Source organism: Aphidius gifuensis, linkage group LG2 (assembly GCF_014905175.1).
Source record: "Aphidius gifuensis isolate YNYX2018 linkage group LG2, ASM1490517v1, whole genome shotgun sequence".
Classification (NCBI taxonomy): domain Eukaryota; kingdom Metazoa; phylum Arthropoda; class Insecta; order Hymenoptera; family Braconidae; genus Aphidius; species Aphidius gifuensis.
In genome coordinates this window covers 10,566,040-10,581,039 of record NC_057789.1, presented here as the reverse complement: position 1 = coordinate 10,581,039, position 15,000 = coordinate 10,566,040, and the positions used below count along the sequence as shown (strand labels likewise).

Sequence of the window (15,000 nt, the reverse complement as noted above, 5' to 3'; positions counted from 1 at the left end):
ATATGTTTACGTAGTCGAATATCAAAAGCGTGGTTTGCCCCATGTTCACTTATTAATAACACTCAAACAAAATTATAAAATTACTTCTTCTGCCGTAGTTAACAAATATATTTCTGCTGAAATCCCCAATGAAACTGACGATCCCGTACTTCATGAAATTGTCATGAGAAACATGATCCATGGTCCATGTGGAGATTGGTGCAAAGATAAAAATAATAAATGTTCAAAACACTTTCCCAAAGCATTTCAAAATGAAACAGTAATGGATGAAAATGGATATCCAACTTACCGCCGCAGAAATACTGGAGTTTTCGATCGTTTGCAGGGAGGAACGGCTGATAATCAGTATGTTGTCCCTTATAACGCTGTATTATTAAAATTATTTAATTGTCACATCAATACAGAAATAGTATTAACTATCCAATCTGTTAAATATTTGTACAAATATATATATAAAGGACATGATGCTGCAGCTATTGAAGTGACAAATATGAATGAAAGATCTATAAATCATGATGAAATACACAATTTCATAGAAACTCGATACGTAAGTCCAGTTGAAGGATGTGATCGAATTTTGGGAAGATCTTTACAAAAAAAAAGTCACTCGATTATGCGTCTGCCTGTACATTTACCTAACCAACAAACTGTAATGATTAGTGACGAAGCCACAGACGACTCTATTAGAACAGCGTTAGAAAAAAATACTATGCTGATCGAATATTTTGCGTTGAATCAACGTGATACAGAGGCAAGACAGTTTACATATGCAGAAATTCCATCATACTACGTGTTCAAAAAGTCTTCTAATGCTGCAAATAAATCCTGGGAAGGACGCAAACAGGATCGCAAAGTTATTGGAAGAATGTACTCTATTAGTCCTCATCAAATAGAATTATTTCATCTTCGGTTATTACTGCTAACAGTCAAAGGAGCAGAGAGTTTTGAAGCTATACGGACAGTTGATGGAAAAACATATGATACTTTCCATGGTGCATGCTTAGCACTTGGTCTCATTGAAGATGATACAGAATGGGAACGTGCAATGACAGAAGGAGAAGTATGGATGATGCCACGACAGCTGAGATATTTATTCGCGAGTATTTTAGTTCACTGTCAACCTAAAGAACCGAGAGAACTGTGGGAAAAATTTAAAGATGCTATGTCACAAGATTATCGTAGGAATTATTGTGATTCTGAATCAATTAGTAGAGCATATCATGACATAAATGCTTTATTATGCAATGACCGATATGATCTAAGTAACTTTCCATCAATGCCACCATTAATTGAATTTGAAATTCATAATAACAATAATGATCAGAATATGGAAGAAATACAACCATGTCACCTTGAAATTGGTCAAAGTCAATACATAAAATTGAACTCGAAACAGAAAGAGATTGTCGATACGATTATAGAAGTAGTGATGACAGAAGATAAAACGAAAATTGAAAATACGTGTTTTTATATGGATGGACCAGGTGGATCGGGAAAGACGTTTGTTTACACTACTCTTTATCATTTACTGAAAAGTAAAGGGAAAAATATTTGTACTATGTCGTTTACAGGTGTCTCAGCTATATTACTCCCTAATGGAAAAACTGTACACAAAGCATTTGGCTTGCCAGTACCACTGTTCTTTGACTCAACGTCACACATAAAGATTCAATCAAAAGAGGCTCAGATCATGAAGGATTATGATTTATTAATCTGGGACGAAGGTCCAATGGCACCAAGATACTGTATGGAAATTGGTGACAAAACTTATAAATATTTCATGGATAGTAATTTACCATTTGGTGGAAAAGTGATGTTGATTGGTGGCGATTTTAGACAATTACTGCCTGTCAAAGTTAATGCTACTCGCAGCGAATTGGTTAATTTGTCGATTAAATTTAGTCATCTTTGGAAAAATTTCTCTATGTTTACATTGACGGAAAATATGAGAACATTACCAGAAGAAACGGAATTTGCAAAGTATCTCCTAGATGTAGGTGATGGAGTTCTAAATGACAATAATAATTATATAATAGCACCAGAAAAATGTATCGCCAACACGACTGAAAGCATAGTAGATACAATGTTTAAAGACCTGCTCAATAATCAACGATATGATGAGTTAACTAAGGTAGCTGTACTGGCAGCACGAAATGTTGATGTCGATCGAATTAATTGTGAAGTTGTAGAATTACTTGATAAACAATCAGAAAAAATTTATAATAGTGTCGATAGTACAGAAAACTGTGACAACGGAGATATAGTCGACGTCATATTACCAGAATATCTTAATTCTTTAGATCCTCCTAATTTTCCTCCTCACGAACTTAAATTGAGGAATAACTGTGTTGTTATGCTTCTACGTAATTTAAGTATGACCAAAGGTTTATGCAATGGGACGCGCTTACAGATATTAAAATTAGCACACAATTTATTACAATGTCGGATATTGACGGGTGATAAGGCTGGAGAGATAGTTTTTATACATCGCGTTACGTTATACTGTGAAAACATTTATCCTTTTACTTTCAAACGAAGACAATTCCCAATCAAGTTAGCTTTTGCTATGACTATAAATAAAAGTCAAGGACAAACCTTCGAAAAAATTGGACTCGACCTTCGTAAAGATGTTTTCAGTCATGGTCAATTATACGTGGCTTTTTCAAGAGTTCGATCACAGCAGTCATTAAGAATTTTTTTGGGTGATCAACGTCAAGATAATTTAATCAAGAACTTTGTTTACAAAGAATTATACGAATAATTGAAAAAATTATATAAAAAAAGTATTTTTAACTTGCATTTATTGGAACGAATTGTTTCAGGTTCAATACGTACAGTCAAAGCGCGCGCGTAGCGCATCTACTTATCTTCGTATTTTATGAATCTAAAATATCCTCGAATTTGGTTTTTTTTTATATGATTTTAAAAAATTGATTTTCTTTTTAGGTTATTGGAAGTACATTGCTGGGGTGAATCTACAATTTTTTCACAATTTTTTTTATCAAATGCATCATACATCAATGAATTTAGTAAATTAAGGAGTTTTCACGAAGATTTACGTTGCTTTTGGGAAAGTATGGAACATCTGAAAAAAGATTTTAGTGTCGAAACACATGAAGAAGTATTTTTATGTCATAATAATCAGGCACATCTGATTTTTTTGTCCACACAACGACCATGGGTCACAGATCTTCATCAACTCGTTGAAGAATATATCTATAAATCCCCATATACTGACTTTGAGCAACTCATGAGCGAGTTATTCAAGCTGTGGAATAAAATTGAAAAATTAGAAAGTCGTATTCAAGGAAAAAAAGAGATGAATATAGAAGATGAAATAAAGGAATATTTTTTTTTCTAACAAAAAAGAAAAAAAATGAATATGTCTTTTTTCAATTAATTTTTATTGTAAATTTTTTTTTTTTATTTCGCTCCTATTCATATATTTGGTAAAGGTTAAATGAAACCAGCAATTATTTTTTTTCATTTTTAATGAAAAAAAAAATTTTATTCCATATTGTTTAAAATTTTTGATGTGTAAACATCTTTAGGCGCGGGTTGGGAATGGAGTAAAAGGAAAAAACATAGAGTTTAGACGTCAGATCCAGTAACGGATTCGGGCAGGAATCCATTTTCTGTCAGTCTACATTGCGCCTTGCAGCGCTATGGTAATCCGTCGGTAACCGTTACCATCAGGTGTTCTGTAGTATAGATAAATTTAAATGCACGTATTTATATATTTAATGTATTTATATATATATATCAGTGGTGGTTTCGGGGACATTTTTTTTTGCGATTTTTATTCAGTAATTGAACGTTGTACATCAATGTACATTCATGTATAAGACGATTTTATTGTATACACCAAAATAAAAAAATTTTCGTCGATTGGTACTTTTGAGGACTATCGTTATGACACTGTTTCAACCCTTCACTTACCTTATTTACTCGAATCCTTTGTATTTAAGTATTGTGTTGGCATGAATTTAGAAGGTACAAAAAATAGAAGTAGTAAATTTTACATTTTTAATACATAAAATTTAAGATTTGACACAAGTCCTCAAAACAACCGATGCATGAAGAATTTATCTATGTAATGGTGGTTTCGAGGACTTTTCTTTTCAAATTTTAATTATCCCTTTAATATAACCTAATGACTGTTTTGACGGTGGCAATAGTCCTTATATCTATTGTATAATACTTATATTGAATAACAATTCATAAAATGTATCAGGGTCATATGATAAGACTTCTTTGTTATCGTTTTAACTTGATGTCCCCAAAACCTCCGATAAATTTTTTTAAAAAACTATGTAATGGAGGTTTCAAGGACTTTTCTTTTAAAAATTCACTTATCTTCTTAAAATAAATCAATGACTGTTCTGACGGTGGCAATAGTCCTTATATCTATTGATTAATACTTATATTGAATAACAATTCACAAAATGTATCAGGGCCATATGATAAGACTTCTTTGTTATCGTTTTAACTTGATGTCCCCAAAACCTCCAATAGATTTTTTTTTGAAACTATGTAATGGAGGTTTCAAGGACTTTTCTTTTAAAAATTTACTTATCTTTTTAAAAAAACTCAATGACTGTTTTGACGGTGGCAATAGTCCTTATATCTATTGATTAATACTTATATTGAATAACAATTCACAAAATGTATCAGGGACATATGATAAGACTTCTTTGTTATCGTTTTAACTTTATGTCCCCAAAACCTCCAATAGATTTTTTTTTGAAACTATGTAATGGAGGTTTCAAGGACTTTCCTTTTAAAAATTTACTTATCTCCTTAAAATAACTCAATGACGGTTTAACGGCGGCAAAAGTCCTTATATCTATTGATTAATACTTATATTGAATAATGATTCATAAAATGTATCAGAGCCATATGATAGGACTTCTTTATTATCATTTTAACTTGATGTCCCCAAAACCTCCGATAGATTTTTTTAAAAAAACTATGTAATGGAGGTTTCAAGGACTTTTCTTTCAAAAATTCAATTATCACTTTAATTCAACCCAATGACTGCCTTGACGGTTGCAATATTTCTTTTATATGTTGATTAATACTTATTTTGAATGACAATTTATAAAATGTGATAGGGCCATATGATAGGACTTGAAGATAAAACACTATTTATATATCTTACATGATGTCCTCGAACCCTTTTATTATATTTTTTTATCCGGATTATGTTGGTCGTCCTGAAGACTTTTCATAGAACTTAAACGAACTAATGATAGAAAATAGAGTACAGAGTTATGACTGTTTGGAATACGTGTATAACATCATCTATCTCTACGAAGTAGACTGAATCCGAGAAACTGGAAAAATATCAGTGAAAAACGGAAAAATATCATAGAATAAAAAAAATATTAGAAGAAAAATTTTTGAACTTGCAATTAAAGAGTTTTGAGAGTAAACATACAATGCGGCCATTTTTTAAGTCACACTTAACGATTGTATGAATTTCAGTATGGGCTTCATGTTCCTAAAAGCACTAACGGAAGAAGTTTATGGATTGGTACGTTCCGTGGACACCAAGAAAAATTAAGTAGAACTTGTAACAAAGACAACAGTCTTTCTCTAAATACCTACTGTCTATAACAAATAGTTTCAGTTATTGCTATCGAAAATAATTCAGTTTCGGTTTTCCCGAAGGTATCTAAGAATTTCTAATGCTACTAAATTAAGGCGGTATCTCGTTGTTCAGGCTACTGGTTCAAAGTAATCAATCATTTCCAAGGTTCCGGAAAACCGGAAAAAATGGTCTCAACTTTCTATGTTAAAAGAATACAGAACGACCGTCTTCCAAATCAACGCGGTTTTTGTCGGAGAATTTCCTTATATTTTGGTTTTATGTGATAGTCCTTATGATTTGATTCGTCGAATAAATTATTAAAACTATAATAAATTACAGTGTAGAAAAACGGCCTTATTTCGAGTTTGAAATATTTATTTTATAATTTCCGGTATAGGCTGCGAGTCCTCAAAACCACCGTTCTACGAATAAAAAACTTTTGCAGCATGGTGGTTTTGAGGACGTCTCAAAATTACGTCGTTGATTCCGTTTTGATTCAAGTATGGTTTAAGATTATCAGAAAGGTTCTATGAAATTTCCAAACTCGCAGGTCCCGTGTACACCGAGAAAGTTTGAGTAGACTTGTAACATAGACAACGGTCATTCTCTAAATACCTACTGTCTAACAAATAGTTTCAGTTATTGCTATGGAAACAAATAAAGTTCCGGTTTTCCCGGGGGTATCTAAGAATTTTTAATGCTACTAAATTAAGGCGGTATCTCGTTGTTTAGGCTACTGGTTCAAAGTGATCAATCATTTCTAAGGTTCCGGAAAACCGGAAAAAATGGTCTCAACTTTCCATGTTAAAAGAATACAGAACGACCGTCTTTCCAGTCAACGCGTTTTTCGTCGGAGAATTTCCTTATATTTTGGTTTTATGTGATTGTCCTTATGATTCGATTCGTTCAATAAATTATTAAAACTATAATAAATTACAGTGTAGAAGAATGGCCTTATTTCAAGTTTGAAATATTTATTTTATACTTTCCGATATAGGCTGCAAGTCCCTAAAACCACCGTTCTACGAATAAAAAACTTTCGCAGTATGGTGGTTTTGAGGACGTCTCAAAATTACGTCGTTAATTCTGTTTTGATTCAAGTATGGTTTAAGATTATCAGAAAGGTTCTACTATGAAATTTACAAATCCGCACGTTTCGTGGACACCAAGAAAAATTACGTAGAACTCGTAACAAAGACAACGGTCTTTCTCTAAATACCTACTGTCTAACAAATAGATTGCTATCGACACGAATTCAGTTTCGGTTTTCCTGAAGGTATCTAAGAATTTTTAATGCTATTCAATCAAGGCGGTATCTCGTTATTCAGGCAATTATTTCAAGGTGATCAATTATTTCTGAGGTTTCGGAAAACCGGAACAAATTGTCTTAACTTTCCATGTTAAAAGAATTCAGAACGACCGTCTTTCCAGTCAACGCGTTTTTCGTCGGAGAATTTTTCTTATATTTTGGTTTCATGTGATAGTCCTTATGATTCGATTCGCCCAATAAATTATTAAGACTATAATAAATTCCAGTGTAGAAGAATGGCCTTATTTCGAGTTTGAAATATTTATTTTATAATTTCCGGTATAGGCTGCAAGTCCTCAAAACCACCGTTCTACGAATAAAAAACTTTCGTAGTATGGTGGTTTTGAGGACGTCTCAAAATTACGTCGTTAATTCCGTTTTAATTTAAGTAAGGTTTGAGATTATCAGAAAACTTCTATGAAATTTCCAAACCTGCACGTTTCGTGGACAGCAAGAAAGTTTGAGTAGAACTTGTAAGGAAGAAAACGAACTTTCTCTAAATACCTACTGTCTAACAAATAGATTGCTATCGACACGAATTCAGTTTCGGTTTTCCTGAAGGTATCTAAGAATTTTTAATGCTATTCAATCAAGGCGGTATCTCGTTATTCAGGCAATTGTTTCAAGGTGATCAATTATTTCTGAGGTTTCGGAAAAAACTTTCCTTGTCGAAAAAATACAGAACGACCGTCTTTGCAGTCAACGCGTTTTTCGTCGGAGAATTTCCTTATATTCTGGTCTCGTGTGATAGTCTTTAGGATTTGATTTGTCAAATAAATTATTAAAACTATAACAAGTTACAGTGTAGAAGAATGGCTCCATTTTAAGTTTGTAAGATTAAGTTTATAATTTCCGGTATAGGCTGCAAGTCCTCAAAACCACCGTTCTACGACTAAAAAAATTTCGTAGTATGGTGGTTTTGAGGACGTTTTGAAAATACGTCGTTAATTCCGTTTATATTTGAGTATCGTTTGAGATTATCAGAAAGGTTCTATGAAATTTCTAAACCTCTACGTTCTGTGGACACAAAGAAAGCTTCAGTAGAACTCGTAACAAATATAATATCTTTTTATTATTCAAATTTTAGCATATGTCCTCGAAACAATCATTCCACAATTATAAAAATTGTATGTCACGGTGCTTTCGAGGACTTTCAACAATTATTTGATGAACAATTTTTTTTTTGTGTTTTCCGAAAAAACTTGTTGTTATGTCTTATAGATTACAGATATCCGTAAAGATTCTTAAAAACGAGTACACTATTCCTGCGTATTCCTGTGCATTTTCTATTTTTACAGAATGTCTTCAAAACTGCCAATAGCTGGAGATACGAAATCCGTAAAATGGTGGTTTTGGCGACATTTAGATTAAAGTAGAATCGAAAGTTATTATCCAGTCGACTGCAATTTCAACGATGAATTTCATGAAAAGGGAAGAATCTTATTGAGAACTGCCAGAAAATTCATATCGAAATTCATAAATTCGACTGTTCCATCGAATTGAGGTTCCAAAAATTAAGTCCTCAAAACTGCCTCTGTGTGAAAAAAAAAAGGTAGTTATTGATGGTTTCGGGGACATGCAATATTAAAACAGATATAATTATGTTAAATGTTATTATAAAGCATAGTGATATTTTCTTTATACTGAAAATTCACTGAGAACATGTTTGTAGTTTGAATTGAATCGTAAAAATGCATTTAGCGCAGTAATGTTGCTTTTTTATCAAAAGTCCTTGAAACCTCCAGTAGATCGAAAAATGATGTTCTTGGAATGGAGGTTTCAGGGACACACGAAAAAATTCTTATTTTGGTAAATAATTGAATTTTTTCATCGAATCATTACTATTTATAGTTTAAGATGGAATTAATTGAAGATAAATCGGTCGTAATACCTACTTCACATTTCAATTTATGAAAATTATACCTGGTAAAATAAAAAGTCCTCAAAACCACCAAAGCATATTTTTCAAATGGGGTTTTGAGGACCGTCCTCAAAACCACCATTAACTGAGATGTTGTTTTGGGGACCGTCCTCAAAACCACCAAATGTCCTCAAAACCACCATTGTATATATGAAGTAGTCCCCGAAACCACCACTGTATGTATATATTATTATATATATAATATATATGCGCCGTTGTATATATTAATATACAAGTATTTTATTTGTATTTATTATACTTGCATTTGTTAGGCGAAGTAAAGTTCATATTGTACATATATATTATATATACATTAGGGTGGTCCTTAAAAAGGCTTTGGTGGAATTTTATCACTCTCACCCCCCCCCCCCCATTTGGTTAGAAATATATAAAAAAAAATTCCCTCAAATTTTCAGAATTTTTACTCAACATTAACCCGTGCCGCAAAAGCTTTTTCTATTCTCGATTTTGGGATTTTTTTCCTCTTTTTTTTCAAATTTGTTTTGACAATAACTCACAAAGTTACCGACCGATTTCCTTCATATTCAGCTTATTATCATTGTGAAATTACACAGATACATAATTAGTGTTAATTGCATTAAAATATCGATCCTGAAAAAAAAATTATATCGTCGTTTCTTTTCATTATACACAATATCGTTAATTTTTTTGTGTACGCTCAGAATATTCAACAAACTGTCAGTCTTATAAAAGTTCGCCTTTATTGGTACGAGCGAAGCTAAAAACATCAAGATGTATTACCTGGCTCAAAAACTTATGCTTCCATTGGTATCATCAAATCTGAAAACATCGTCACACAGCTGTCATTCTGACGTTCGATCATATAACCTTACTAAAACTTTATGCAGTTGTCTTTAAGCTTGTATGTTAATCATTTTCATAGAAATAATAATCCTCCACTGAAAATCAACTGTTGTGTAGCTGTTAATAAAGTAAGTTGAGATTGAATTGAGCTTCAATTATAATTGTTTTTTACAATACGTAGGAAGTTAATAAAAAATTTTGTTTATTTTAGTTGAAAAGTTGCTGTCATAAAATGACTTCAGATCATTATTCACGAGAAAATATTTATTTATTTTTACCTTCTTTTGGTAAAATCATTCTCACTTTATTATTATTTGGACAGTCGTTTAACCCTTTTTCATATGAATTTTGAATTCAAAAATGACAGAGACAACGATCACATAACCACTTTTTATCATTATTCTTCGAAATTTGTGTACTGACAAGTCGTGATAATTTTTGTATCCAAGCAAAATGAAATATTGGTTCATCAGTTGACAATCCACTATTCACAATGAGTAAATTAATTGTGGGTTTCAATGACCTATGTTTACTCAAATACACCGGTAATATTTCACATTTATCATAAATACCGTAGACATTGATCGATCAATCATTTATAACTTCGAATTTTGGAATGACACATAACATTATTGGGGAATTTATCCCATAATATTTCAGAACTGTCACAAAATCAGGGTATGATGAGGTACGATAACTGTGAGATTGAGCTGGATACAAAGCTGCTGTGATTGCAAACAAAAAACAGTACTCATCATTATTTTGAATATTTAAAACTGCTTTTCTTGTTTGAATACTTTATGGTAATTCGATAAATGTTGAAAAACTTCCTCTTAATGGCTCATACCAATTATTATTAATCATTAAATTAATCATTGCTCTTAATGTCCGACCAGAATCTTTTTTTTGAAAATCTTCAATTTTTGTGAAGAACATATTTGTTAAATTGTCATTAAACCAATTTTTCAAGTCAGTAGTTGGTAAAATCACTTGATTTTTCGTATTGAAATATATTGTCTTATCGATAGATTCACCATTTTTCACAATTCTAAATTTACAATCTAAGTCACCATTCACTTTTAAATTTTCATCATTTATCAAAATATGTTTTATACGATTAATTGTCATTTTTCGAGTATCCTCTAAAAATAAAATGATATCTGTATGTTGAAGATTTACAATGGTCCCTGATCTTATTCGTCCTTAAAATGGAGAATCACCATCTAACCACATTACTTTTAAATTTTTCACTTGGTGATCTAAGTTGAGAAATCGTTGTTTGAATTTGCACCTTCTTATTAATTGTCTATGCAACTTTCAATGCTTTATCCAAGAGCCAAATATTTTTTTTTCAAATTTTAACCAATTTTTAATTTGTTATGGTGTTCGAATTTTCGCAAATGCTAGCTCCATAATTTGAACAAATTTGAGACACTGTTCAGAACTCATTTTTTTTCAGATACTTTACGTTATCAAAAACAATATGAAACTGACCGTGCTATATCTCTCAGACTTTATATGGAACAAGATTTCTCTGAAGAAATTGAAAATGTTCTGGAAAGATCAAAAAAGATCTGGACAGATCAAAAAGATGTTCTGGAAAAATCGGAAAAGTTCGAAGCAGATTTTTCTGGAAAGATCAAGAATTTTCAATTTATCGATTCATCGATATCTTTTGAAATAATTATCAATATTTCGAGAAAAATCTAATTATAAAAAAATCCGACGTAATATTAGACTCTTCAGAATATTTGAGAATATTTGAGAATATTCGAAAACATTCTAGAACATTTTTTTACTATAAAAGGAGTAAAAGTCATTGCAACGATTAATCAAGAATATGACGTTTCAATTCCCAACCAGATTTTTTATATTGCTCGAATACGAGTCAGAGTTCAGCACAAATTCCGTAGATGGGAATCATCTCGCACTACGTGTTCTGACAGGATCAGCTAATAATACATATAAGTTTTTTTCTATTTAAAATAAAAAATACAAAAAATATATCATACAATCAATCAATCGAATTTTTGTAATGTATTCTAAAATTATAAAAAAAATAAAAAATAAATCATTATTTCAATATTTTCAAAGATTATTCATAATTTATCTTAAAAAAAAATTTTTTTTTAAATGTATATTTAAAGGAATGAAAAAAAAAAAAAATTTCAAGAATTAAATGATACGTTTATGAAAAAGAAAATAAATATTAACTGATATTCGATAGGATTGATATTTAAAAAAATTAAATATGAAAAAAAATGAGAAAATATATAAACAATTGAATTATAAAAGAGAGAAATTAATCCACAGTTGATAAATTATCGAACTGAAAAAAAAAAAATATACCTATATGTATTTTACCTGAAAAAAATTATATAAGTTAATCAACTAAAGAATTATTTTTTGGTATGCATATTTATTTCAAAAGAGTATGATGACATATCAATCACAAGAATGATTAAATTTTTTTTTTCTTTTTTATTCAAAAAATGATTGAATATGAATTATAAATAATGATTAAATATACATAATAATATGATAATTGGATATAACGAATGTTATTATTGGTGATTATTAACAATGTTATTAGTATTTTTTTGTATTTTTTGGAATTTGTATTTTTATTTATTCAATTAGTTCAAAATGGAGCTCATCGTTTTCTTTTGTAACCTTGACGTTTTTATCATCAAATATGACTCGGACTCCGTTGTTTGGTTTTGTAATAATTCTTAAAATTTCGATAATAAAAACGAAATTTTCAGTATCTACTCCATGTAGCCATTTAGAGGGAATCCAAGCACTGATGGTTGGATCTTTATCATCCACATAAAAAACTTGGAGTCTGAATCCAAAAATTTCAATGATTCAAATACAAAAAAATAAGAATAAACAATGAATTAATAATTAATAATGACTGCCATTCAATTATTAAAAAAAAAATCACAGACATACATTATCTAATTGATTGTTTTTTTTTGGAAATCACGAATTTTTCAAAAAAGAAAAATTAATTTATTGTTGTAATTATTCAATTGAAACTTATATGCAAACACAATGCAATGAAAATAAGTAAGTTTTGTATGTTATTCAACGAGCTTCGCAGCCACCGATAATTCGGTTCGGGATCAAAAACGAGAATTGTACGATCATTAAAGCGGCACATGTACGTTAAGACCGTACACGGAATTCTCGAAAGAATCACTGGAACTTTGCCATCTGCGCGCATAAATCGAACGTACTCATTTTTAATCACTTCCTCAGAACGTTTTTCGGTTGCCGTCCTTTATCCCGAATCAAATTCCCCGAATGGCTTCTTTCCCGAATGACCTCTGTCCTGAATGACCTTTTTCCCGAATACATTTTGCCCGAATACAATTTTCCCGAAATATAAATCCCGAATATCATTTTTCCCGAGTATTTTTTTCCCGAATGAATTTTTTTCAAGTGTATTATTTTATTTATATTTATTTATTTATTAGATTACAATATTATGTGCAATAGCTTTTAAAAATTCTAACTCGTGGAACGATCCATAACTAGCCACAAGAGACATTATTCTTTTCTAGAAATCTATCCATTTTCTTTTCGGCATAGCCCGGACTTTTCTTCCTAGACTCAGCTCTGCTATCATTATTTCTGCGTCAGCTTGTTCTTTTTGAAATTCACCAAGTGCAGAATACAGGTCAGGATGGTGTTTCCCAACAACAAGCTGAAAGCGATTTTTAATTTTTGAAGCGAAATTTATCACCTGTGAGTGTTTTCTGATATCGATCAGGAAGAGTACCCAAGTCAGCAAGACTTTCTGGATTTGGTGGCAAATTTTTTTAAAAAAAATAATAAATGAATATTGTATTTAAAAAACATAATTAAAAAAAATTACCTCCGGATTTTTCGCATTGATTTTTTTAAATTATCGTGCTCAGGTAGCTGGCCAAGGACGCCCTCAGACAGTCCAGCTAGCTCTGCACGTAATATTTGAGATGGGGGTTACTGGGGATGGTCCTCAGCCTTCCGTTTTGAAGAAATTTTTAAAATCTTAGCTTCAACCTGTTCTTGGTTGGGAACATGAGCATGATCGTCTAATGCTGGTTCACGTATAAAGTAATGTTTATTTTCTCCAGCATTGAATGCAGTAACCGCTCTTGCTTTGCATTCTTTATGACGTAACCTTCGACACTCCCAATAAATTTTACCTTTAACTGGTAATTTAGACCGCAAATAAACGAAACCATTATGAACTAATTTTGTTTCCTCCAGAATTTTGATATTATCCATTATTTAAAATATTAAAAAATAAAAATTTGAATAAAATTTACTTCAAAATTTGACATTCAAAACGAAGTTAATGAATCAAATAAAATAAAACAAATGACGGTAAATAATGAAATTAGTATTAACTTTCTTTTTTTCATAAATTTTATTTTAGTATTAGTTCTTACTTTTTTTAAATAATTTTTTTTTTTTTTTTTGAAATCGGGCACAATAATATTCGGACGAGATGCATTCGGGCAAAAAGCATTCGGGCAAACAGACTTTCGGGAAAAAGGTCATTCGAGAAAAAGGCCATTCGGGAAAACCGATTCGGTAAAAATACCGTGAATCACGTTTTTTTTTTTTATCAAATGATGACTATGGACCGATGATATTGTGTTTTTACATAATTTTGTTTCAATTAAAAAAAATTTTTTTTTTATTGAAGTACACTCAAAACAAAATAAATAATTTGAAATTCAAAAATGCATTCTTGATTTACTATTTTTACTGCAATTTAGGCCATTCAACTACTTATCATTCAAAAAAACAATAAATCATGTCAAATTTAAAAATGCATTAGTTATTTAATTACTTTCCTACAATTTAGCCTTTTAACCACTTATTTTTAGTCATTCATTCAAAAATTTGAAAAAATACACCTATCATCTAATAAAAAAAATCATTCAAAAATTAAAAATGTATTTTACATTCAATCACTTCTTATAAAAAAAATTTTGAATATCAATCTTATTCTTCATCACAACAATGGAAATTATGAACATTCTTTAAAAAAAATAAAAGAATGAAGTACTATAAACATATTTACTTTATCAAAGCTAAAAAAATTTTATTCAATCATTCAATCACTTTCCTTGAGAAAAACTAAATATCAATCACATTTTAAAACTAAAGAATTTCATTCAATAAATTTGAGAAAATTAAGAAACTAATTGTCAACTTAAATTATTCATTCACAGAAAACGATTAATCTGCTTTCGGTCACTGTAAAAAAACGTAAATAAAAATAAAAAGAATATTTAAACACTTTTGAAACACTTTTTGGAATAATTTAAAAAAAACAAAATTAAAAGAGAG

At 30.5% G+C, this 15,000-nt stretch overlaps 1 protein-coding gene across 1 annotated transcript in view; it reads left to right on the top strand.

The window, feature by feature from the left end:
* The window catches only part of LOC122850360, a 9,225-nt gene extending 1,201 nt beyond the window's left edge, over positions 1-8,024 (top strand). The window contains exons 2-3 of the mRNA XM_044149518.1: positions 15-2,363; positions 7,990-8,024. Of these exons, the coding sequence (XP_044005453.1) occupies positions 15-2,363; positions 7,990-8,024 (2,384 nt within the window). The remainder of the gene's footprint in view (positions 1-14; positions 2,364-7,989) is intronic.
* The last annotated feature ends 6,976 nt before the right edge of the window (positions 8,025-15,000 follow it).